This window comes from Chrysoperla carnea, chromosome 1, assembly GCF_905475395.1.
Source record: "Chrysoperla carnea chromosome 1, inChrCarn1.1, whole genome shotgun sequence".
NCBI classification, from domain to species: Eukaryota; Metazoa; Arthropoda; class Insecta; order Neuroptera; family Chrysopidae; genus Chrysoperla; species Chrysoperla carnea.
Genome location: NC_058337.1, coordinates 123,418,036 through 123,443,131, shown reverse-complemented (window position 1 = coordinate 123,443,131; position 25,096 = coordinate 123,418,036). Strand labels below are relative to the sequence as shown.

The 25,096-nt window shown below is 29.9% G+C and overlaps 3 protein-coding genes across 3 annotated transcripts in view; all 3 read left to right on the top strand.

Annotated features, from left to right (window-relative positions):
• The window catches only part of LOC123294155 (sodium-dependent noradrenaline transporter-like), a 39,303-nt gene extending 21,074 nt beyond the window's left edge, over positions 1 to 18,229 (top strand). Inside the window, exons 2-14 of the mRNA XM_044875261.1 lie at positions 11,541 to 11,633; positions 13,263 to 13,739; positions 13,803 to 13,865; positions 14,663 to 14,849; positions 14,930 to 15,063; positions 15,320 to 15,459; positions 15,534 to 15,637; positions 15,711 to 15,835; positions 15,898 to 16,010; positions 16,071 to 16,211; positions 16,905 to 17,004; positions 17,073 to 17,173; positions 17,963 to 18,229. Of these exons, the coding sequence (XP_044731196.1) occupies positions 11,541 to 11,633; positions 13,263 to 13,739; positions 13,803 to 13,865; positions 14,663 to 14,849; positions 14,930 to 15,063; positions 15,320 to 15,459; positions 15,534 to 15,637; positions 15,711 to 15,835; positions 15,898 to 16,010; positions 16,071 to 16,211; positions 16,905 to 17,004; positions 17,073 to 17,173; positions 17,963 to 18,229 (2,045 nt within the window). The remainder of the gene's footprint in view (positions 1 to 11,540; positions 11,634 to 13,262; positions 13,740 to 13,802; positions 13,866 to 14,662; positions 14,850 to 14,929; positions 15,064 to 15,319; positions 15,460 to 15,533; positions 15,638 to 15,710; positions 15,836 to 15,897; positions 16,011 to 16,070; positions 16,212 to 16,904; positions 17,005 to 17,072; positions 17,174 to 17,962) is intronic.
• Positions 18,230 to 20,651: 2,422 nt separating this feature from the next.
• LOC123298403 (CCAAT/enhancer-binding protein gamma) lies at positions 20,652 to 21,225 on the top strand. The gene has a single exon (XM_044880400.1). The coding sequence runs from the start codon at positions 20,719 to 20,721 to the stop codon at positions 21,145 to 21,147; it is 429 nt and encodes a 142-aa protein (XP_044736335.1). The 5' UTR covers positions 20,652 to 20,718; the 3' UTR covers positions 21,148 to 21,225.
• Positions 21,226 to 21,890: 665 nt separating this feature from the next.
• On the top strand, positions 21,891 to 23,757 carry LOC123298291 (UDP-glucose 4-epimerase). The gene is made up of 5 exons (XM_044880255.1): positions 21,891 to 22,016; positions 22,264 to 22,540; positions 22,712 to 23,005; positions 23,067 to 23,180; positions 23,245 to 23,757. The coding sequence occupies exons 2-5, from the start codon at positions 22,295 to 22,297 to the stop codon at positions 23,659 to 23,661; spliced, it is 1,071 nt and encodes a 356-aa protein (XP_044736190.1). The 5' UTR covers positions 21,891 to 22,016; positions 22,264 to 22,294; the 3' UTR covers positions 23,662 to 23,757.
• Positions 23,758 to 25,096: the final 1,339 nt, after the last annotated feature.

The window sequence follows — 25,096 nt, the reverse complement described above, 5'->3', positions numbered from 1 at the left end:
TTAATAATTCTTGATGTTGATATTTATAGAATTACTTCTTTCGGTAACACATTCTCTACAACTATCTATTATAAAGCGGTAAGAAGATAATATATATAGAACATCATTCATTATATCGATACCGATAAGACAGATAGAGAGTTTTAGTACAAGTACAATCGTTTATTAATGTGTATTTAATTAATTAAAATATATATTTTATTAATTTTAATAAAGTATTCGGTATCACTATAAAATAAATTATTGAGATGTATGAATTATTATGTTCAAAAACTCGTTAAACATTTTGTTTTACATTCAATTTTAAGTTTTTTAACAAGTTATTTGAATGGAATTTTTGCTATTTCTATCAAAAATATTCAATTTTCTTGAAATTTTTATCCATAAACTTCCGCCATTCTTTCGCAAAGTAGCACAAAGTCGAGTAAGAAAATAGGATTTGGAGGTGATACTTGTCGTGTCACGCCTGTCCTCGCCTCGCCGTTTTTTGTATCCGACTCTCAGTTAACGCGAGGCACTCCGATAAAAATAGGCGTTTGCACACAGAAGAGAAGGCAAGCATTCTCGCAATAAATTGTGTAGCTAGCTAATGTCTTAATGTCTGCCAGTTTTTTCTAACATTTATGCGGTCGTTATGGTAGTTTTTTGGTAAGAGAAAGAAATTTGTTTCAGCTTTTACTCACTTTATACAATTTTACAGCAGTTTTAGGAAATTTACCCATGCTTGATTTCAAATTACCGCCATACTATCTGCGAAGTCTGAAACTATTTTTTCATAAAAGCACATGTTGTACCAAGAAAATGGCCTTGAGTTTAGCCGGTTAGGATCACTTTTTTCTGGTTTACTTCAACCTCTCCCCCCTCCAAAACCGCCATAAAGTTTTCTCTATCACTATTTTTTCCAGTTAATAAAAAATGGTTGCTTTGACTTACCGTTGCTTCCAGACAGTTCACCTTTTTACCAGATTTCTATACCTCCAGCCCCCCCCCCACCATTATTTCAAAAATAACTATTTCTAACCTGCTATACATATGTCCTGTGAGAGAAAATGCTCCACATCGACTCAGGAGCTTACTTATTTACCACGTGGCAGAAAGTTAGGACACATAGATTTGACGTGCTATATCCTAGAATACAAGTAAAATGGGCTATATTTTATTTTCCAAAAAATTTTGGATACGTACTGAATGGGAGATAAGTGAGGGCAAAAACTGAAGGCGTGGTTGTCATTGTTTTTAAAATTGAAATTGCTCTGCGATGTAGACGAATGACTGCTAGTATTTACATACAGAACTTAGGCAGTCATAAATATATACAACTTTGCAATTCCATTTTACTCGATTGCAGTCAAAAGTACAGAACATTTTACAAAAATAACTCAATTCATGACAACGAAAAATTGTACTGCTATGAAACACACATTGAAAAGAACCGTCGGCCAAAGATCTTAAACGAAACAAATAGTGTCGTATTTATGTCTTTGCTCAGTGTTTTTATTACAGGTTTTTATTCTTATTTTAGCTCCAGAAGTTTTAGAAGAAATTTTTTAATAGAATATTATTATATCATTTTCTCAGAAAATACTAATCATTTAACATCACACACAGTTTTATAACATTTAACTTTTGAAAAGGAAAGATTTATTTATTTTTTTTATATCAATGTAACATTTTAATAAAAAATAACTGACGTCATTTTCAATGTGATAACGTCAAATCAATTACGTGACGTATTGTGGTGTAGACCGATATGAAAACCGGAAAACATATTGTCATAAAACATATAAATAACTCATATATGTGTGTATATATGAGTTTGAAATGTCAAGATAAGATGGAAAATTAACAAAATTTCCGTCTTCATACAAGATATAAAGATAGGATATAATACATATTTCTATATATCGTTATCCGATATAAACTGTTTTAGAAAACTATGGTTATAGTTCGTAAATACATCGTATTTTAAATCTTATACTCAGCAAGGTTTTTGTATAATGACAAAAATAACGACATTTGCTGTTAACATCATTACATGTTTATAGATATTCGCACCGTGCATGAGTTTTTTTGGAGGCGTTTCCATGGTAACGATACACTACTTTAATTATAGAATTTTATGGATGCATATATAATTGTACGGATTGCATTTATCACTTACATTGAAAATTTAATATTATTGCCTCTTTATTAATTAGTGTTTTTCAATAATTTTAATTTGACATTTTCCATAACATTAACATGTAAAGAAATGCAAATTAGTCATAACAGCCTCCTTTAACGCCAAAATTTTGCACTGGAAGCGCTAGCATCGATTTTATTGTCCCTACCATGACTACGCACACAACGAATAAAGGTAGCGTGCATTATTTGAATTTATTTTCAACAACTCAAAAATTTGTGTAGCATATAGGCCTCAGGTGGTCTAACAACATTGAGAAAGAAGGGTACTGAAAGAACGGCGCTGGAAGTCCTATATCCAACAATTTCCAATTGTACCAGCAACCTTTAAATTGATGATTATCTATATATACCCTGATTCTAACTTTATTATATTTAAGAGGCCAATTTTATTTGCTTAACGCCATCAAAAAAAAAACAAATTGCGTTTTAAAGCACATAGTTTAATTCTGTTCTAATTTAACTGTTCCATCTTTTGATTCTGCTTTGAAATAACTTATATTTCGCAAAATTATGAAATCGAATCAATTAAATTATACTACAAGCCTCGAAAACACACTTTGAAATGTAACCTGGGTTAATTTTTTTTACCTCCGATTGAAAGAGGGTTGTTATATGTTTAATGTATCTGCCTGGCGGTGGCATCGTGGTTCCTAAATGGATGAGCCTATTTCGATTTTTCAAGAATGTTCTTCGCAATGTCTAAGCGCGAGTTTAGGGTTGTGTATCCGATAACAACTAGAAAAGAAGGCGATGATCTTCAAACGGAGCACTAGATTTCTTGAAACATAGCTAAGCACACTCTCGATCAAATTACCTCTCAACCAAAAAGAAATAAAAAAGCGATTCGTCCGTTAACGAGCCACAATTCCACAAACGAATCAATCCGACCTGGTTTTACGCCGGGGAGTTCTTTAAATTTGTAATTTCATATTATTTATCGTCTTATAAGAAAACTATCAATTCTCCGACACTTTCGACTTTGATATGATATTGAACAGCCCGGAAAGTTCTCAGTCCGATGTGACTACTGACATGCCACTTTGCTACATTTACGGGAATATGGAATTAATGAATTATGATTACCAAGAACGGCACATTTTAAGATCATAATCGATGCCACTTTATGGTAAAATCTCTTTTACTCTCTATAAGCGAACAAGCGTACGCTAATTATATAAAAAAGTTAATAATATCTCACTAAATTTGCTATAATATTCGAGTTTATTTCTCTATAACACTGTAAAGTCCGTTTGCGAGCATTCTAGAATACCCCATTGGTGTAAATACTTACGTATTTACACAACTTAAAAACAGTAGCAAACATATATTTTATTTATTTATTTATTTTAGTTAAAAGGGTTGATACTTTATCGGTAATGTGTGCAACAGGTTTCAACTAGAAAAGATAATACTTTTAAAATAAAATAAATATATTTATTTTTTTTTCGTTTTAATCTATTTAAATATTAAATGCAATTTTTATTTACTATCGAAAATAGGAATTAGAAACTACATTTACATAAATAAATTCTACATTAATAAACAGTTGTTAAAATATTTTTGCTTTAATTTAATTTATTGTACAAACCAATAATATACAGTAAATACAGGAACGTTTAATTGCACTTGCGCCCTTTTTATTATTTCAATTGATTTTTCATTGAAAACTTTCCTTCTTTCTTGGCTCACGCTGAGGATTTTATCAATGACAAAAATTTGTCTATTTATGTGAAAAAGGCAACTCAATATTGAAATTCGATCATCCACAACATCACAGACAGGCTCTCAATTTTTTTTTTCGTCCTTGATTAAATGCTGAAATATACCAGTCTTAGAGCCGTGTTAAATAAAGGATGATCCAATTTCAGTTTCCTCTGTTTCCAACTTTGTGAATACTTTTGTTTGTTTCAGTTGTCAAATGTTAGTTTGAAACACCCCATCTTCGATACAAATCGTTCAACTAACGATCAGCAACGCTAAACGCACAAATTGTCCACTTGTTCGACAATCATAATAATTCTTTAAGAACTATATAAAGAAGATTATGGCCAATTTAATCGTTCTAGCGAGCGAACAATTCGCATCATTGTGCGAAAAGTTTGAGGAAACTGTAAGCATTGCAGACAGGGTAGTACACCCCTGACTTTCTTCTTAATAATCGCGTCTATATCAACAAACTTGCAACGTTGGAGCACCTAAAAGCTAACATCCATCAAGTTATAGCCAAAAGAACCCCCGAAATTTTCGAAGAGTCATAGAAAATTACCCAGAACGAATAAACAGCTGTAGAGAGTCCAAAAGCGGAGGGCTTTTTTTCATATTAAATAGAGTATACTTAATATTCTAATTATAAAAATATAACTGAGATACCATCATATTTTTATTTTTTTTTTTTTAGTTAGGAAACTCAATTTGGATCATTCTTTAATTATATAATTCCATCTCATTTCTTAGTGCCTTCTCCAAGCCTACGTTTCATAGCGAAAAACCGACATCTATAACATTTATTTAAATTTCACAGCATAACTCTTTGCTCGGATAAATCCTTATAATCTCCTTCACACAAATAATATTTTACAAAAGCAAAAATTAAATTTTTATATAGTTTATTTTCCTGCATGTTAGTATTTACAAAAAAAAAAAAAAAGTTATGAAAACTACCCTTTAAAATAACCTTAACATTGTTGACCTACATAATACATAATATTTTTTAATCGTACATATAATTCGTATATAATAATTCTGTTTTCTATTTCATCCTCCCCCCTCTACTAGAGTCAGCACTCCTTTGACTCATTTTATTAAAATAATCATCGTATATAAACAGATGTGGAATAAATATTAAAGGTACCAAACAACCTTTTGCCATATATTCCTCAGAAGGTATCTAATACTCTAACCGATAATATAATAATCATAATCATAATAATAATATATAAAGACATAACTGACTCTGAAAAGACGGCAGATAGTATTATGAGGAAGTTTTTCTTTAGAATAGTATTATATATGCGATATACACTACACAATATTATCATTCACAATCATCTCCTGAAATGCCACATCCATTTCCTACCATGTATGAAATTGCAGGAATATTGTATATGTGTATGCGTGTGTTGTATATGTATGTATGTATGTATGTATGTGTCCTCGTCCTGTTTCATACAAGTACAGGATGTTTTAATTATTTGCTTAACGCTGTCAAAAATCAATTTTAAATTAATTTCTTAATCCTGTCTATCTACAGTGTGGTCCGCAATGGCAACATATACGAACAATACTGGGATGGTTAGGTTATGTTAGGTTAGAGTGGCAGTACAAAGGTGGGACATACTTAGCTCATACGATCCATTGTGACACCGAAAAGAGGGTTGGTATCCCCGGCCACTACCCCATGATTCGTTTTGAGCTATATAAGACCTGGAAGAGTGCTTTCACATCAACAGACTTCTGGTCGAATAGACTGTAAAAGAAAAGCTGATTCAAGTGAGTCCAACTCCTCATGAGAAGAGCTTCTTGGCAGTGACAGAGAAGATTAGACATCATTTTCTCCTCCTCTCCACTGTGACTTAGCATCAGTAGACGAAATTTACTTCACAAGAAATTCTGGAAAGTTTGACACTGAGTAGAATAATGATACATTCGATTTAAGGAAACTTCTAAAATCTTCTTGTGTAGAATTTCTTTCTTTATATCACCATATTGCCCAAATGATGTCATTACGGGACACCCTATATAGATAGGATTAAGTGAATAGTATAATCTAAATTCTTCACGAGTAGAATTTCTTTATATATCACCGTATTGTTACTGTGACAAAGGGATATTCCAGGGAATTGTGAACCCGACGAGCATCAATAGGCATCTAGGAATTTTGTTTGAGAACTACAAGTTGCTCCTGAATGCAAATATGTTCAGATAGCCTAATCTTAGATGTAAGGAGGAACGTTCCTTGTGATACTAGAAGAAAGATAAAGTCTGAGTACTTACAATCGGAGGCGTTTCGATTATCACATATCGATGATTACATACTGATGATCACATAACCGATTTTGAGGATCAACGCCTATTTTTTATTTGTTCCGGGTACGGAACTGTGGAACTCCTGACGGGTCGAGCTAGTACAATATAATGAGTTACTAGTGACGATGCCTCTTGTAAACATGCACGATGTACACTTACAAAAGTATTATATGTTTTATAATTGAATCGAATTGCATTTTCTTCTTTTTGTACACCACATAAAACCTTTACTTCGTGAGATATCAATATACAACTACCAAATGGATAAAAAAAAAACTTGGAAAACAAAAAGAAACGAGTAAAAAACTTGTTTTTAACGAAATGAATATATTTTTTTTTTAGAATGCTTTATTTTATTTTTTATTACACATAGTACATACGAATCTCGCAATACCACTTCACGTGAATTGGTATCAAATAATATATATCTATGTATATATCATCATCAACATACCTGTATTCTCATCCATTCATTGTAGAACATTAAAGCGTGGAATTCCATTTTCACACGTCTAAAACTCTCACATTCTATGTCGTCTATAAGCATCGACGATCCTATATACATGCATAGATAGACATATATACACACACTTTAACATACACACAAATTGTCCTGTTTTTTTGTAATAGGTACCTTATATTGTCTACCTTGACATAAACCTATCGATATTCATAGATTTAATAAGATAAAATAAGGTCACTGCCCAATAGGTCAGAGCCAAGTACTAGCCAGGAATTGGTACCATTCCAATCTAGATGTATTTCTTCATGTTAAATATTCATATCGCGATGTTTTATAATATAAACAATGACTGTACCAGAAGATATAGAAGAAAAGGATATTATTTTGTTCACCTTCAAATCCCTACAACTCATCTAGGGACAAAAGTTGATAGATGTTTATTGCCAACATGTTCAGAGAATCCATAAATAAAAACTGCATGTTGAAACTAGGCAATACAAAAAACCAAGAATGTTAACGTTGCTCTTTATTTTCTCTCTCGAAAACATTACTAAAATTTTTATGTCATCATTTGGAACTGTCCATAAAAGAATGGCTAGGTCAATGGGCTCAATATTTTATACTGATTGATTAAAACTTGAAGGTAAAGTAGCCTCTGATGTTGAAAACCCAAGAGTAAAGCTATTACTTCTTAGCGGGCTTAGCTATTATATTTCAAAACTGAAAGTATTGCCAATATTGTATTAACGGTTTCCTGCTTCCTGGCGGTAAGCATGAGCATTTTAGAGAAAGTAAAAATAGCCAGATATCAAGAGAAACCCTTTGCGAACTACAAGCTACTCTTAAAAGTAAGGGCAATATAAAATAAAGGAAATTTACTTTAGGTACAAACACACAGTAGCACAAAACACCTTCTTTTGAAGGCTTACTAGCCATGTTGGATACTGGCTGGAAAGCAAATACGTATAACGTTTGGATTTGCCAGTACATAAACACAACTTCACACACGTGAATCAATCATACTAGTGGTTTAAAATATGTTTACCTTAGAACTTTTTTACTGGTCCTAAGAAGCTTTCAACTATTCAAGTAATAACTGACAATATGCCAATCCCTTGAAGACTCACAAAAGATTTTTTGATTCAAGAGTATTCCAATTCCAGGCAGTTACTATAACATAACCTAATTTAAACTATCATCCAATAAAATCCAGTTTACTTGAAAATAATTGCCTATAGTTTGTGAGATTCAACATCTTCGTATTATATTGAACTCATAGAACCGTAAAATCAATGCTAGTTTCAATCATTGCCAATATAATTTAACTTATCCTTTTACTACCAATTTCGTATCAGATACTGCCTCAAAGACTACACGGTACGAAATGGCATCTTGCAATGCTACTATGGTATAGAGACAGATACTCAAAAAGTATTTGATAATACTCTTAAAATATTGCCATAAGATCCATAGCTATGTCATTATTTACAATACTTTACTGTAAATAATGCCATAGCTATGGATCTTACGACAATATACCATACTAGCATTGTAAGAAACGCCATGCATTTCTTACCGTGTACATTTGGCTAAGTTAAGCAAACCTATATTGAAGATTGGGCTTTTTATTCTATTTATAATACATCTATGGGAGTTTTATATAGGCATTCTTTTGCACATAATTTGGTAAGGTGTAAGATTTTTACTACACAACCGGCCATACAAAGTACAACGTATATCATTGCTGTATACTATAAACGAACTGACTAAAAATGATTACAAACAGCGAACTTTTTCATTTATTTATTCCGTTTAAGTTCAAAGTAACAGGTAAAACATAAAAGAAGAAAAGACATTGGAAAAGTAAAGAATTTTTTTCCATTATATAAGACATAGAGGTAGATGTAAGTATACGAATTAAAAGTGGAAAAAAGGTATTCCTTTATTGTCAGTTTAAACACAAAGAACTGTGATGAAAAGTGTGATATTACTCACTTTTTCCGAATTTTTTAATATTTTTCTGGGAAATGTAAAACATTGTTTTGCAGATATAATTATCTAAAATTGCCGATGTATGTGTTTTTCCGACGGTACGTCTAGAACTATCAAATGTACTTCCCTTAACATCATTGATGTGAAATTCATAAGTATCATTACAAATATCATTACAACAAGTTAAAGCGACTAGTTTGCCTATGGTGGATAATACAGTCATTAAGTGTTTGTGGTATTAATCTAGAAAACCCATGTTTCTCGCATTGTCAATTGTATGTTGCCTGTTTCTGTGTAGGAAAACCATCTGCTCTGCTTGTTTACGCGCCAGGTAGACAATTTGTTTTTGAGTAATGTTACAATAGTATAAATATTAATAAATACTGACCTTAATATTTATACGATACTAACGTCACTCAATTGTTTTGCTTTCCCGGAACCCCTCTACTAACACTTAAACTTTATGGTATGGTATTAAAGTTCAAATTGACTTTTAATTATTATTACGAATCTTCTGTATGGGAATATAGAACAGTGTTGTTTTTAGACTTTTTCAGTACTTCAAGGAATATTGTAAAAAACGAATTAGTCAAATCGGTTCAGCTTCTCTCGAGATTTGCGCTTAGCAACACATTCAGCGCGTCATTTTTATATTACAGATGTTTTTCGCAGAAATTCATTTTCCTATCTGACCTTGCGAGGTCCTTTACATGACTTTTAACCATTCAAGGTATCTCAACCTAACAAGGTATTACATTTATAATGTTTCAATAGGGTATTATCGTAGGTCAAAAATAAATTATGAAATTTGAAAAAAGTTAAAATTTATGTAAAAATATACTTAAATATTCTGATTTCGAGTCATAAAAGCACATTTATCTTTTAAAATATTAAAATTTAAAATCGTAATTTTTAAACTGTATATCACGTGACCTAAAACGCTGGCAAGTCCTGCTGTGATATCATAGCGATATGAGCCATAGACCATCAGTTAGTTCAGTGTAGACAGCTGGGTATAATATATCCATAGATAATAAGTACTTATATTTATTATAATCAGATGTCTATGAATATATCTGTCAAACTTATTTGTGTTATGTCGTATAATGATACCGATATTACGTCATCAAATTGGATGCCCGCGTTTTTGACAGTTTAAAAAAGGTTTAAAATTTAATTTCTAGTTTTAGGCAAGAAAGCGTGTGTATTTGATGAATCTTTGGTGGCTTTTTATTAGCAAAATCAACATTTTGAAGTACTTTTTCAAAAATAGTAGAATACCCTATTGTTGAAATAAAGAATGTCTATTTTAATAAAATTTTATGAAAACATAATAACAATTTTAAATTATCCAAAAAAAACAAAAACAAATTGAAAATTTTAGTATATGTGCATAAGTTTTCATATACATAAATAATAATATTTCCGTGACTAATTGAGTTTGTAATTAATTAACTGGTTAAGTAAATTTGGTATGAACAAAATACTTATATAAGCACTGATATACTACCCATCATCTAGCCTTATTAAATACTTACCGGTACATACTTCTTCCATATAAAATAATACACCTTACGGGGCCATTTAACTTCAGAGCTCTATATATTTTACCTGTGTAAGATAATATATATATATCTATGATACTTCTTATTCCACTTAGTGTAAAGTGTTAACTATTTAATTATTTACATTTTAATTATAAATTTTCAAATTATATTTTAGCTTGATAGTTGTGTTTTCATTAACATCTCACGTTTACGTTAATTATTATTGACGTAAATTTTGTGAATGTCAAGTTGAAATGCGTCGATCTATGTTATGTCTATACCTGTATTCTTGTAAACTAACAATTTTTCTAAATTCGATATCATCTGATATAACCTCATTGGCGGGATATTAATTTAACCTTCACAATGGCTACCGATGTATTAGAACAGAAATGCTGAGATGTTGCAATATTTAGATCGATTTTAGTCCATATCTCAAAAACTATTCGACCAGTCATCAAATACACCCGATTTTTGTACTTTTTGGGCCAAAATTACCTTATATACTAAGTTTTATCGAAATTGGAGATAAAAAAATTTTTCGATTTTTTAAGGGTACCCCTTTGAAAAAATCGAGAAAAACGCAAAAAAAAATTTTGTTTGGAATTTGATGAAACTTGGTGGATGTGGTAATTTTGATCCAAAAAGTATAAAAATCGGGTTAATTTAATGATTGGATGCAGAGTTTCTAAGATATAAATTAACCTATGTTGCTCATTTACGAACTCGATCTCACTTTTTACATCCTGAGCACGATGTAATAATGTCAGCTTTATATTTTTTTCGTTTTTTAGTTATCGTTTTGTCCGACAGATGTACAGACGGGCAGACGGACAACCAGGAATGGACTATTTACGTGATTTTATGAACACCTGTAGATACTACTTTATTCGTAGCATCAATATTTTTAGGCGTTACAAACTTGGGACTAAACTTAGTATACCTTGATATATATTACATATATACAAAGTATAAAAATAGTGAACTCACAAATACCAGATATTATATGGAGGAGTTGTCACACACAAAAATTTTCTAAATCTTAGATAGAAAGAATTGCTTATTTTTCCTTCTTCGTTTAACAATCATTTAACCAAGTTTGATCAATAAAATTTTATTTGTATAGATACCAAACTTGAATTTTAACCCTAAACCTTACATTTTACGAAAGAAATTAGTAATGAAACAACTTTCATGTTGCGTACTTAAGGATTAAGTACCTACTATCATTATTTTTTCACAACATTGTTGTAATATATTAATATAAATACGAAAGTAAAACTCCGACACAAACCGAAGATTATAATAATTATTTTTTATATTTTCAGGTAGAACGCAGAATAACAAATCTAGTCCACCGCCTATATCAAATTTAGTATTAACGTATTGTTCACAGCCATCATCAAATCAAATTCAGAAAAGTACGTATTAATTTCTAACATAATATTATTACGTTCAAAAAGTGTCGTTCGGAAAATACGTTCTAGGGGGATTGTCTAGTAGTTCATTACAGATCGTCACTATATTAGCATACACAATAAGGGTAGTTACAATTAGCTAATTCATACTGATGATGACCACTTGCTAGTCGAAATACATATTTATATAATACAAAAATTGACCTAGGAATTTGGGGCAAAATTCAAATTTAATTCGAAATATCCTAGAGTTCCCATTTATTATATTAGATAATATTTAGGAGTTTAACGAGTTTAAAATATCAATGTCTGTGTACTATAGGAAATTTAGCTTTACGTAGTTTATGAACGGCCCCAAACGTTTTTATTACAAGGTATTCTTAAAAAGTCTATACAACGTTCTAGCACAGATGGTACAGCTAAATATTGGCAATTAAAGTTAAATTTGCCCTAATACCAAGTTATTTCATTTGGGAGAGCTATAGTCCATATCCGGAGATGCGGGTAGAGAAGAAGCGGATAGGGAGCTTCGCCATATTCGGATGAGTAAACTAAGTTAACAATTAAAATGTTAATAACTTCTGTTTGCACCACTTTAGGTAAAATCGACGCACATATTCCTAATCAGCGACTTAAAAACCTTCAGAAAATACTGAATCTACTCTTCCCGGTTTTCCTTCCTACAAAACCCGCTATCCCGAGAAAGGATTACTAGGCTGTTCTACAGTTGAAATTTTAACGTTGTTATTTATAACCTATCTACAATCAAAAATGTTATTGCTCCCAAAAACATGATTCTGTTTGCACCTTTTGGGTACGGATCCCTAAAAATTGGAAATACAAGTAAATCTATCATTCAAATGGAGACATGTGGTTGAAACTTCTCTTATATCGATTACCGATCATATTAAGTTTCCAATAGTGTTTTTTTACACGTGAAGAAAGAATTTTATGTAGTGCGTCCATTGAAATGTGTAGATGCTAACATAAGTGATATACAAAATTTCGCATACAGTGACACGCTAAACATATAGTTTTACAAATTTAGGGTTGGTTCGTTTTCAATGTAAAGTGAAAAGCGTAAAATAAAATAACTGATAGCTATTTTCGTATGGAAATTAATATTGCTATTTAACAAAACAAACATAAAAGATACATACGTTCTATCTATTAAATACAAAGTGATTTTTGTTTATAGCTATTACGCAATATAAGTCCTTATATTGAAGTGAAATCTAAGCTTTCGGTGTACTAGTGATGTTTAGATTAATTATTATGCACTATATAAGGACATTTGCAGTTTTATATTTGTTAGTGAAATGTTATTTATTTGTTATAATTAATAAATATACTAGATGATACCTAACTGCTTCGCTGGGCAGGTCTTTAGGTTCACCTATCCAATACTTGCATAGCCATGAACAATCATCTCGAACAAGCAAATTTATTGCGTGAATATGATCTCAATCGATCAAATTCGGCAGAAGTTACACGATTACAAACAGACGCACCAACGATTATATGTATAAAGATAATTATTAAAAAAGCTGAACAAAAATACTATGGTACACATTTTACAAGTTATCGACGACTTCTGTACGACTTTTAACACTTGATAATTTTTTTGTTTAGAAAACCTTCAAGTACAAATAGCTGATTCAACAACAGGCGATTTAGTAATATGTACAACAACAACCTCATCATCAAAAGCATCAATTGACTCGAATCAACTATATAATCAAAGTTCTGTTGAAACATTAGAAGATGGTGTAATACAAAGTAATTATGAATCACATTGTACAACAACGGGTGATAGTAAAAAACAAATGAAAAGTACTACAAAATCACATGATAATATTAATGATAATCGTGAAACATGGGGTACAAATGCGGATTTTTTATTATCAATTATTGGCTTTGCTGTTGATTTAGCCAATGTATGGCGTTTCCCATATTTATGTTATAAAAATGGTGGTGGTGCATTTTTAATTCCGTACACATTAATGTTAGTATTTGGTGCTGTACCATTATTTTATATGGAATTAATATTGGGACAATTTAATCGACAAGGACCAATTAGTGTATGGAGAATATGTCCGTTATTTAAAGGTAGGCTACAAATTAATAGGTTTTCAAATATACTACAATCGTTTAAATCATTATTCTTTTTAGGAGTGGGATTTTGTGCAGTTTTAGTAGCATTTTATGTATCTTTTTATTATAATGTAATAATTGGTAAGCAAAAATTTTACTTTTATCATAACGATAAACCGTAATATACTAGTTATTGAAATAAGTACCACGATACTCGAAATAAAATTGTATATTAAGCAATTTTATTTAAAAAATATAATTAAAAAAACATACAACAGACTTACATTTCGCTAAATATCGATATTTCGATTGCAACGCAACCATCGTCAGTAGCTAAATTTATTTATATAACACATTACAAACATTTTTTACATAGTTAAAGGTAAATTATTTTAAACATTACCAACAAATCACAGTAACACTTAAAAATAAAATACAAATATTATCACAAAATTGACCGTAATTTATATCTGTGAGTTGTGAAGGTTTAAAGTTTGATACCGTTTGTGAAATGGGTGTGTCTTCGCTATAACTGGCGAAATGTTTTATGGCTTTACTTTTAACAGATGTCCATTTTATCAATTGAGAGTCAGGTATAGGACTTTATTACAGTTGATAATCTAATTGCCCGCGTCCTAGATTAAAATGCTTCCGTAAGCACCTAAGCTATTGCGATACCTAACAGATTTAACTAACTTTGCTAGTATAATTTTGTATTCCCTACTTAAAACAAGGCCCTTAATGCAAGATTTTTCGATTCGGATTCTTGACATCGCTTTTATGTTCTTTTTCGCGAATTGTCTATTACAAACAATCTTAAAGTACTTCTATGGGCAATCCACTGTCACCTTTTCTGGCTAATTTATTCGTGAGCCATTTAGAAATTAAATTAAAGGAAAAATATAACAATGATTTCCCAAAATTTTGATATCTTTTAGGTTGGGCATTATATTTCCTGGTATCCAGTACGCAATACGATTTACCATGGATACACTGTAATAACAGCTGGAATACTCAGCAATGTTGGGACAGTAATGTAATGAACAAATCAACGCATGAAATTGCTGGTGTTCCAGAATTAGCGTCACATGTAAATAAATATACACCAGCTAGTGAATTCTTTCAGTAAGGTTTTACAAATAATTATACTTTTACACCATTTCTAATTTAAATTAATTTAAAATTTGCATTTAATATATTTTTAGCCGAGCTGTACTTGAAATGCAATGGTCCGATGGTCTACATGAAATGGGTTATCCAAAATGGCAACTTGTTTTATGTGTATTTTTTGTATATTGTATGTTATATTTGTCGTTATTTAAAGGAGTCAAATCAAGTGGTAAGTTCTTTTTTTAATTCTCCGCTGCAACTCTCCTCTCTCGAAGTGAACACTCCCAAAACTATCCTCCTTACTTTTATGTACACGCTAGAACGATTCGTTTTTATGCATTCGGACCTACTTCAATTTTAGAATTCACCTTATTTAATGTTTTTCTGTGACATGAAGCCAAGGTCGAAAGGCATCCTAGTGCAAAAGGTCCCCTTTGCGAGCGCAGTGATATGTATATTCGTAAAAAAGCAATCCATTTTTGTAGGTAAAGTGGTATGGGCAACGGCCACAATGCCATACGTAGTGTTAAGTATATTGTTAGTACGTGGATTAATGTTACCCGGTGCAATGTCTGGAATAAAATATTATTTACAACCAGAATTATCTCGTTTGAGTGATACACAAGTAAGTCGCTAACACCCATCATTTAAATTTGAAAGCGTAGAATGCTGTGTTGTTAAATACAACATTTTCCCCAGGTTTGGGTGGATGCAGCTGTTCAAATTTTTTACTCTGTGGGTGCTGGATTTGGTGTTCATTTATCGTATGCTAGTTACAACACGTTTCATAATAACTGTTTTAGGTAAAAAACTAAATTCTATATTTTAGAGCCAATCTCAAATTATTTCCATAAATTATTGTTTATACTTTTTCAGAGATTGTATTGTTACAACGATTGTTAATTGTTTTACAAGTTTCTTTTCCGGTTTTGTGATATTTACGTACCTAGGGTTTATGTCATATAAACAAGGCGTACACATAAGCACAGTTGCGACAGAAGGTAAAAATATCATTTGAAATGTTCATTATAAACACATATTAATTCTAATCAAAATTTTAAAGGACCTGGGTTAGTATTTCAAGTATATCCAGAAGCTGTAGCAACGTTGCCTGGTAGTAATTTCTGGGCGATGTTATTCTTTTTCATGTTAATTATGCTTGGATTAGATTCAGCGGTATGTATAAATTCAGAATTCATAACAGTTCAGGCTTAAATTATTATTATTTGTTATTAGATGGGTGGAATGGAATGTGTCATCACCGGTTTAATGGATGAATTTCATGATTTTTTCCATAATCGAAAATATGCAAGAGAAATTTTCACTGCATCTGTAGCATTTGTCTCATTTTGTGTTGCATTAATTAATGTTACACCGGTATGTATTAATTATTTTATTAATCAATTGAATTAACGAGCATTCTTTTTAAATAATATTCTATAAATGTTTTACAAATTCGCCATTTTGTTTATTATATACATATAAATATAAAAGTATCAGCCAAATCTACAATAATTCACGTAGCTTTGCGGTCTCAGTAAGCATTGTCCTCTTCAAATTGAAAGCCAAAATTTTTGAACGATTATTTAAATAAGATTTACTCAATTGGGTCATTTAGGTTATAATCTTGAAAATATTAACGGTAATTTACAATTTTCTTCTGTTTGCTGCAGTGTCATAATAAAACCCACTCACTGTTCAAATGCGTCCCCTAACAGAATCTAGTCAGCTTTAGACTGTTCTTCTCTCATCCAAAAAATCTTTATCTTAATCTATTATACTTTCTGAGGTAGTATCTGTTAGGGGGTCTCTATGCTTCACGTCGGCCACACGACGATTCACTGACTGAGTTACAAACATTCTAAGTCTATTTCTTGCCAAATGATAGAGAATGGTATTATATTCTTAGTGCTTCACCACTCTTAGCCATTTATCTTTTGCATTGCCATTTTTGAAATACAACAGCAATAGCTTAAGCTACTTAGAATGAATAAATCCTTTAGAGGTGTAAATATACCATGTAAAGATTAGTTTTGCGATTTTTTATTCTAATGATTTCGAAATTTTCAGGGTGGTATTTACATGTTTCATTTATTTGATACATATTCAGCGGGTATTTCATTGTTATGTTCAGCATTATTTGAAGCTATTGCAGTTTCATGGTTTTATGGTACTAATTATTACTCTCATACCATTCAAAAAAATCGTCGAATAAACAACAAATTTTTATTTTTCTAGGTTTGGAAAAATTTTCACAAGATGTCCACTTAATGATTGGATCAAAACCAGGACTCTATTGGCGAATATGTTGGAAATTTATAAGTCCAACGTTTATCATCGTAAGCTCACTTTTATATCCTCTTAAAAAGAATATATTTCCTTCTCGTCAATACCTTCCAATCCAATTTTGTTTAAATTATCATGAACTTAAAATGAATATAAATTAAGAAGTATATTCATGCTAACATTTGACGCTGAGTTCCCATGCTGCCATCTGGAAAAAACTTCGCCAAACAGCGTCACGTGGTAAAAAGCTAAACATAGTTCAGCTTTGTATTCTTGGAATTGATTTTGACCATGCTGGCTAAATAAATGTATATTTACCTATCGAATAAATCCCTTCAGAGAATATATAATTCTTTTACACCGAACTAATTTTTTTATTTGAGCTTCACGAATTATTTTTTTGGCGCTAAAAACCCACAGTTGATAATTACATTCACCAGCCATTTTATTTATCACCACGTTTTTAATTTAAAATGGGGTTAGGAAATTACTTTTAGTATGTATATCTCGAGATATCGACTTTCAATATTAATAAACTTATTTGACGCTCATTTTATAATTTTACGCTGGCGCTTGACGCTGGAAATATATCAATTTTATTTCAGCTAGGTGGAACCTAATTTGACCCTCAAAGCCAGCGTCAAGCGTCATCATGAGGTTACATTTTTAGTCGTCAACTTATATATGTATAGTTCTCGGTTCATCATTGAACTTCCTAGACATTATAAATCAGTGGTGGAGCAATAAGGGGCTCGCGCGAGAACTCTTTTTTCACAAACAGCACAATATATCCAAAAATCAATTCGTCCGTCTTAAATCTTTAATAAATTTTTTTTATTTAGGGCGTTGTTATGTTTGGTCTAATATATCATGAAAAATTACAATACAACGAATATAAATATCCAGATTGGGCTGAATGGGTTGGATGGTGTTTAGCATTATCCAGTATATTAATGATACCGATTGTGATGATAATACAATTAGTAAAAACACCAGGAACGTTAAAAGAACGTTTTGCATTTAATATTACACCAGTTGAAGAACATGAACAATTAAGAGAAACAAAATATTGTTCAAGATTTAAATGCAGACATTGGTTATATGTTTAAATAAGTATATAATTCTTTAAAAGTAAATATATAATAAAAGTGTTAATTAATTAAATACGTACTATAAATCAATACTAATGACAATAGAAAACTATTTATATAATATTTAAGCGAAATAAAGTAATTTAAGATAGATATTGTAGTGGAGAGCCGTTACATTTTTATCTCGAACGAAATTTCCAATGAATAACTCTAAGTGGAAAACTTCGAGCTAATAATAGACATTTTTACTTGATTGAGGTATTTGTCGAATAGAAAATATTGCAGAAGAAAAATAGTAGTTTCACAGAAGTAGAAAAAATTTAATACATTATACTTAGTGGCTTTTCGTAAAATTAGTTTATTTCTTAGGCGAACCAACATTACTTAGAAGAACAAATAGGTGGCGCTGTGGGCTTATTTATTACTCAGATATCAATGACACATTGTGTTATCCTTATTCTCAAGAATCCACAATCATGACATATTAGAATTTCCTTATGTTCACGAGCCCATAATTTCTTTTATCTCTAGACCTTCCTTTCGCTTTCAACAAGATGTTCAATCGTTTTCTCCTCCTATTTGTATTCTCTGAATAATATGTGATGTGTAATTGTCAATTTCTTTGATTGTCCGGTTGTACAGTTTTTTGTTTATTCCGGTGGTTTTGCATGCAAGTTCCTTCATGGGTTATAAACACATCTCGTGCGTTAGTATTAGATATATACAGAAATTCTAGCAGTTTAACTATACCTTTTTCTGTTTCATCAAAATAAGAATTTCTCCATGATATCGTTGTTCGTTTCTTTCCTTGTCGGTGCATCTGCTTCAGCATTTCTTTTCACCTTATAGGCCTCGAACGATGACTTGTTATCTATCATAAAGACGCTCCATGAAAACACATCTTTTTTTCGAAATTATTCCAATCGCTCTAATGGCTCTTCGGTTTCTTAGTAACTCTGAACTTTTGTGTCTCTCAACAAAGATTTGAATCTCGTAATGTTATGCTTCCAAAGTACTGATACTTTTCTAAATCATGTTACCAGACTTGATCTAGACCAAGTCAAATAAGTTTGCTAAAGTTTCTCGAATAGTTTTTGTAGGAATTTCATTCCGAGAGATTTTTTCGGGAGGATTCAGAGGTCTCGATTTAACTTTTACTATTTCCAAAACAAATGACACAAAAATTTATTCATTGGTGATTTTGTTTGGCATTTCATAGTCAACTAACCTTACAGCTACCCACTATTGTAAAAAAATTAATTTAAAGAATCACTTTTCATTGTTTTTTCTGAAAAGTATTTATAAATTAAAATATTGTATTTAAATGTAAATTCGAAATTGTGTACTATAATTTAATTTCATAACTATCATTTAAACAATAAACTGTATTATGTATATTTGTTAGTTATTGTATTTTAGATGTATTTATTAAAAATAATTGTATAATCTGTGATTAAAACAGCCAATTAATCGCTGATTATTTTAATTTGTAGATTTAATTAGAAAAATGAAATCGTGCCATAATTATGATGAATATTTTAATAATTGTATATTTTAAAATTAAATTGAAAAAAAAAAGTATAGCGGGAACTATGCTTGAAAATGTATTTTTGCACATTTCTATGTCCATAATATTGACTTATTTATTATTGAATATTATTAAATTTAGTATATAGAACAAATTGTATTAAATAAATAAAATTATAAATTAATATTTAACTGTATGTACAATAACTGTTTGTAAAAAAAAACAAATTTGAGTGTTTTAAATTTGAAAATTTATTTGTGAATTGTAAAGTTAATCATTGTGGTCGATAAAATATTCTAAAATAAGACTTATTACCTCTTTAGATTTTTATTTTGTAATGTAATAATACTTCCAAAAACGATTCATTTGTTATTTATGTTTAAAACAATATTTATCAATGCATGTTATTTGCAAAATCTGCAAAAATATATATATCTAATCTAATTCTGGCAGGTCCAGATATAATGTTCCTTATTTGTATTTATTTTGTCAATAAATTATATAAATCTAAAAAGTTATTTCAATTTTCATTCCCCAACTAGACGTTAAATAATTTAAAAATTATATTGACAGAACAAAAGAGCAAAAGTACTGTATTACTACTGTCATCTACCAATTAAATTAGATACTAAAATGATTCTTATTATGACTAATTCTTTTATATTTTATCTTACTTTAATCTATTAAAAACATATATACATTTCTCTTTAACTACGTCAACCAAAAAGGTAAAAATATGTAAACCAGGAAAATTTATATATTCATAGAATTTTAGTATTGCGTCATTATTTTTTAAGTTGCGAAAACAAAACACAAACGTTAAACTTTGTATACATGAACAATTGTTTTCAAATATTTTACTTATCAAATAAACAAGAGTGATAAAAAATAATTGTATTAACAGTACAGTAATACAGCATATTTTAAATATTAAAATTGAGGTTAACTATTACATTTAATAAATAAAAAAGATCAAACAATGGCACCAAGAAAAAATTCCAAAAATAACGAAAGTAATAATAATAATCGATCTGGTAGAAAATCAGCGAATGCAACAGATTCAGTAGATTCAGATGATGGTACTGATGAATATCGAAAAAAACGTGATCGAAATAATCAAGCAGTGAAACGAAGTCGTGTAAAATCGAAAATGCGTACACAAGAAACATTGGCAAGAGTAACACATTTAAAAAATGAAAATAGTATTCTAGAAGAAAAAGTGAAAACATTAACAAAAGAATTAGGATTTTTAAAAGAATTGTTTCTAGCTCATGCTGGTAGTTCAAAAAACATTAATATTGAAGGTGTAGATTTATCGAAATTATTGTCCGATGAAAGCACAGGTACTGGCCTTGTGGATAGTGCAATTGTTGTTAAAAATGAAAGTGTACCATCTAATAACGAATAATATAAAGATATTTCATTATTTGTGTATTAAATTATGACCCAAATTATTATTATTAGATTTTAAATATTTATTTTGTTTATAGGGTTAATAGAATTAAGTTTAAAAGATATTTTTTATATTTTGTATTATAAAAATGAATTTACGCAAAAATAAATTTTATTTTATTTATTGATTATATTTATTTTATACTTCAAGATATTCTTAAGTCCTAACTTTCCACATTCCTTGGAATCCTTCAAATAACATTTAATGTTATTAATGTTCGATGTAAATCAATTGTTAAGAATAAACAATTCGAACAAAAGGTACTACTAATATATTTTTCTAGTCAAACCAAAATACTAAGCAATAGTTAAATATTGTCCTTCAATTATCTATCCATGCTTATCACAATGTTAAATGTACCAAAGATAGTAGTGTTATCAGAATAATTAATGAATGTCAAATTCTGAATAACAGGCGTTCATATTAAAATACGTCTTTAAAATAATGTTAAAATACATTATTCAGTTTGAATCAAATCAACTGTTTAACTAAGTCATATTAGTTTTAATGAAAATCTAACCCTTCGAGTTCACACAATAATTTACGTCATGTCAACGTAAGATAATTGTAATACAAAACGGCTGTAAAATATGTACGAAAAAATGCAATGCCAAATCATTCATAGAATTTATTACTCAAAACATTAAATTAATATTTTTGATTTGTATGATTTTTTTTGTCGAAGTGGCAAAATTTATTAGATCAATGTTTGAAAATTCGTGGTGAAAACTAAATTTTTGTATATATTAAGTTAAAATTCTAAGTAACCTGAATTTTTGAAGTTACTAAAAAATTTTATACTGATTTAAAAATTGTTTTTTAAGGTAAGAGCTTTGAATAACTATTTATATAATTATAAACAAATTTTACTTGACATAACCATAATTGCATGTTACATTTATTTTAAAAAATATTTTATGCTAATTGGCGGGAATTTTGTTATTTATTCAATTTTCCTTCCACAATTTTTCCATTGTTGATATGCAATGAGTAATTTTTTTAGTATTTTATATGAGTAGCGCATGATTGCATGATGAAAAAAAAATCAATTTTATATCTAATTACTTCTAGTATTTTGTTTGGCTTGTTAAATTTTATAAAAATGGCAAATGGAAAAACGGTGTTGGTTACGGGAGGTGCTGGTTACGTTGGGTCACATACTGTTGTAGAATTATTAGAACAAAATTATAATGTTATTTCAATTGATAATTTAGTCAACGCATATGCAGACAGTCCAACCGAAAAACCGGAATCATTAAAGCGAATTGAAAAATTAACTGGAAAATCCATAACTAGTTATAATATTGATATACGATGTAAAGATAACTTGGATAAGGTTTTTAAGACTGTAAGTTTCCTACTGACCTAGTGCGTTCCATTTGATAAAAACTGGAACTATTCTAAATGGTATGAATAATATCTTACTTATCGACTTAAGAGTAGCTCCAAGTTTAAAAAAACAGAACGTATTGCAATGCTCAATGTTAAATTAAATATTAATATATTAACAAATTTTCAGCATAAAATAGACTACGTCATTCATTTTGCCGCTCTGAAATCTGTTGGTGAATCATGTGCAAAGCCATTACAGTATTATCAAAACAATATCAGTGGCTCTTGTGTTTTATTCGAGGTAATGTCTGAGAATAATGTGAAAAAATTAGTTTTCTCATCATCAGCAACGGTGTATGGTACACCTCAAAAATTACCACTAGATGAGAATCATCCTACTGGCCAAGGTTGTACAAATCCTTATGGAAAGACAAAATTTTTTGTTGAAGAAATAATGAAAGATTTATGTAGTTCAGATTCTGTAAGTTATAAGTTATAAAGGATGACAACAAAAATTTTAACCCATTTTTTGGTTGTTTAAGGAATGGAGTGCAATTTCTTTACGGTATTTTAATCCTGTCGGTGCTCATGAATCGGGATTAATTGGTGAAGATCCTTCAGGAATTCCAAACAATTTAATGCCTTTTATTGCTCAAGTAATAAAATAATAAATTAATTTCAGTTCAGAACCACATCTTAAATATTTATTTTTATTCATAGGTGGCAGTTGGTAGACGTGCAAAATTAAGTGTATATGGTTCTGATTATGATACAATAGATGGCACTGGTGTACGAGATTACATTCATGTAAACGATTTAGCAATAGGTCATGTAAGAGCTTTAGACAAGTTTTGTGATAATAATTTTAAAGGTTTCAAACCGTACAATTTGGGAACGGGAAAGGGTTTATCAGTTCTGCAAATGGTTGAAGCATTTAAAAAAGCTTCAGGTAAAGATATTCCATATGAAATTGTTGACCGACGTCCAGGTGATATTGCATCATGCTATGCTGATGCTAGTCTTGCTCTAAAAGAATTGAATTGGAGTGCCACAAAAGATGTAAATGCTATGTGTAAAGATACATGGAATTGGCAATCAAAGAATCCTAATGGTTACCAAACGAAGACTGCTAATTAACTATATTTCAAATAATATTGACTGAATAATTTTTATAAATTTCCTAGTCAAAATAGATCAAAGTACAAGAAATAAATATGAGCTCAATTATTTAAATATGATTTTTTTTCTCCAAGTCCTTACCCCACACCCACCATAATTAACGAACTACGAACGCCGCCATTATATATAATTTTTATATGTATACTACTCATAAAAAAACAACTAGAAACTTTATAAATATTTTAACGAAAAAAAATTATAGCTACTTTAAACACATATTCTATTGTCTTATCCCTTTTTTTCTGATGAATATAAAAAGATAAGCTTACCATTTTAGAAAATACAAGTAATATTGTTCTAAAAGAAAGAAAACTTACCGACAGCGTTGAGCGTTGAAAAACAAATCAATTTTAGGATGCACTTCTGTACAAGTCTGCATAGCTATGATGTCATCTTATTAAACAAGTGATAATCGTTTTTTATATCGTTATTTATGTTTTTAAATTACTAATAATTTGTATTATTTAAAGTCATGAATAAAAGAAATAAATGATTGACATGATTTTGAATATTTTTACCAAACGTCGACACCAAAGTTGTGCCTTATAGTTTAATTCCTGTCATTCCAAATGTAATAATTATGTTGGCAACACAGATTTTTCGGATATTTAATAAATGTCGTTGAAAGGTTGACAAGCAAATTAAGACGTAGTGTATATAACAGGTTAAATGTTTATTTTGTACTTACTGTGTTTTTTAAGGTAATTATTTAACAAATTAATTAAGGTAGTTCCTCCGCGACCGTCCAGTCAAAAAGTTTTGGACTAATACTATCATTCAGTGCATGAACTGTGCTATGACTATTATACATATACCATATATTATTTTCAAAAGACTGTAGTTCCTCACTACTGTTTGTAGTATACATATAAGCACACACACTATGACATATGCCTTTAACATTAGTCTTCATATCTTTTCCACAAAAATCATCGCTAAAACGAGTTATTTATTTAAGTTTTTTATCGAAACTATATGGTAAATAATTTTTATTTTTATTTATATATTTTCTAAATATAGTATTCTACATTATATTAGTTTTTCATAGAGATGGTGGACGTCATTCATTGGTAAATAAATATAATATTTGTAAATTTGTGTATTTTTATACACTTCTCCCATGTACACGTACAAATTGCGTCACTTTTAATTGCTAATATCTCATGTATGGCATGGTAAATCATCTTCTAATTTTAACAGCAAGTGTATTATGAATTAAATATTTTATATTCTGAGTTTTGAGAAATTCTTGGAATATCACTTTCGTGTAGGTACTACCTTAATGACAATCATTTTAAAAATATATTACACATAAATATTTATTCATATTTTATATCTAATGTCATTCAGTAACCAATCCAAAATCAAATCCGAATAACTCAGTTTTCGTCGC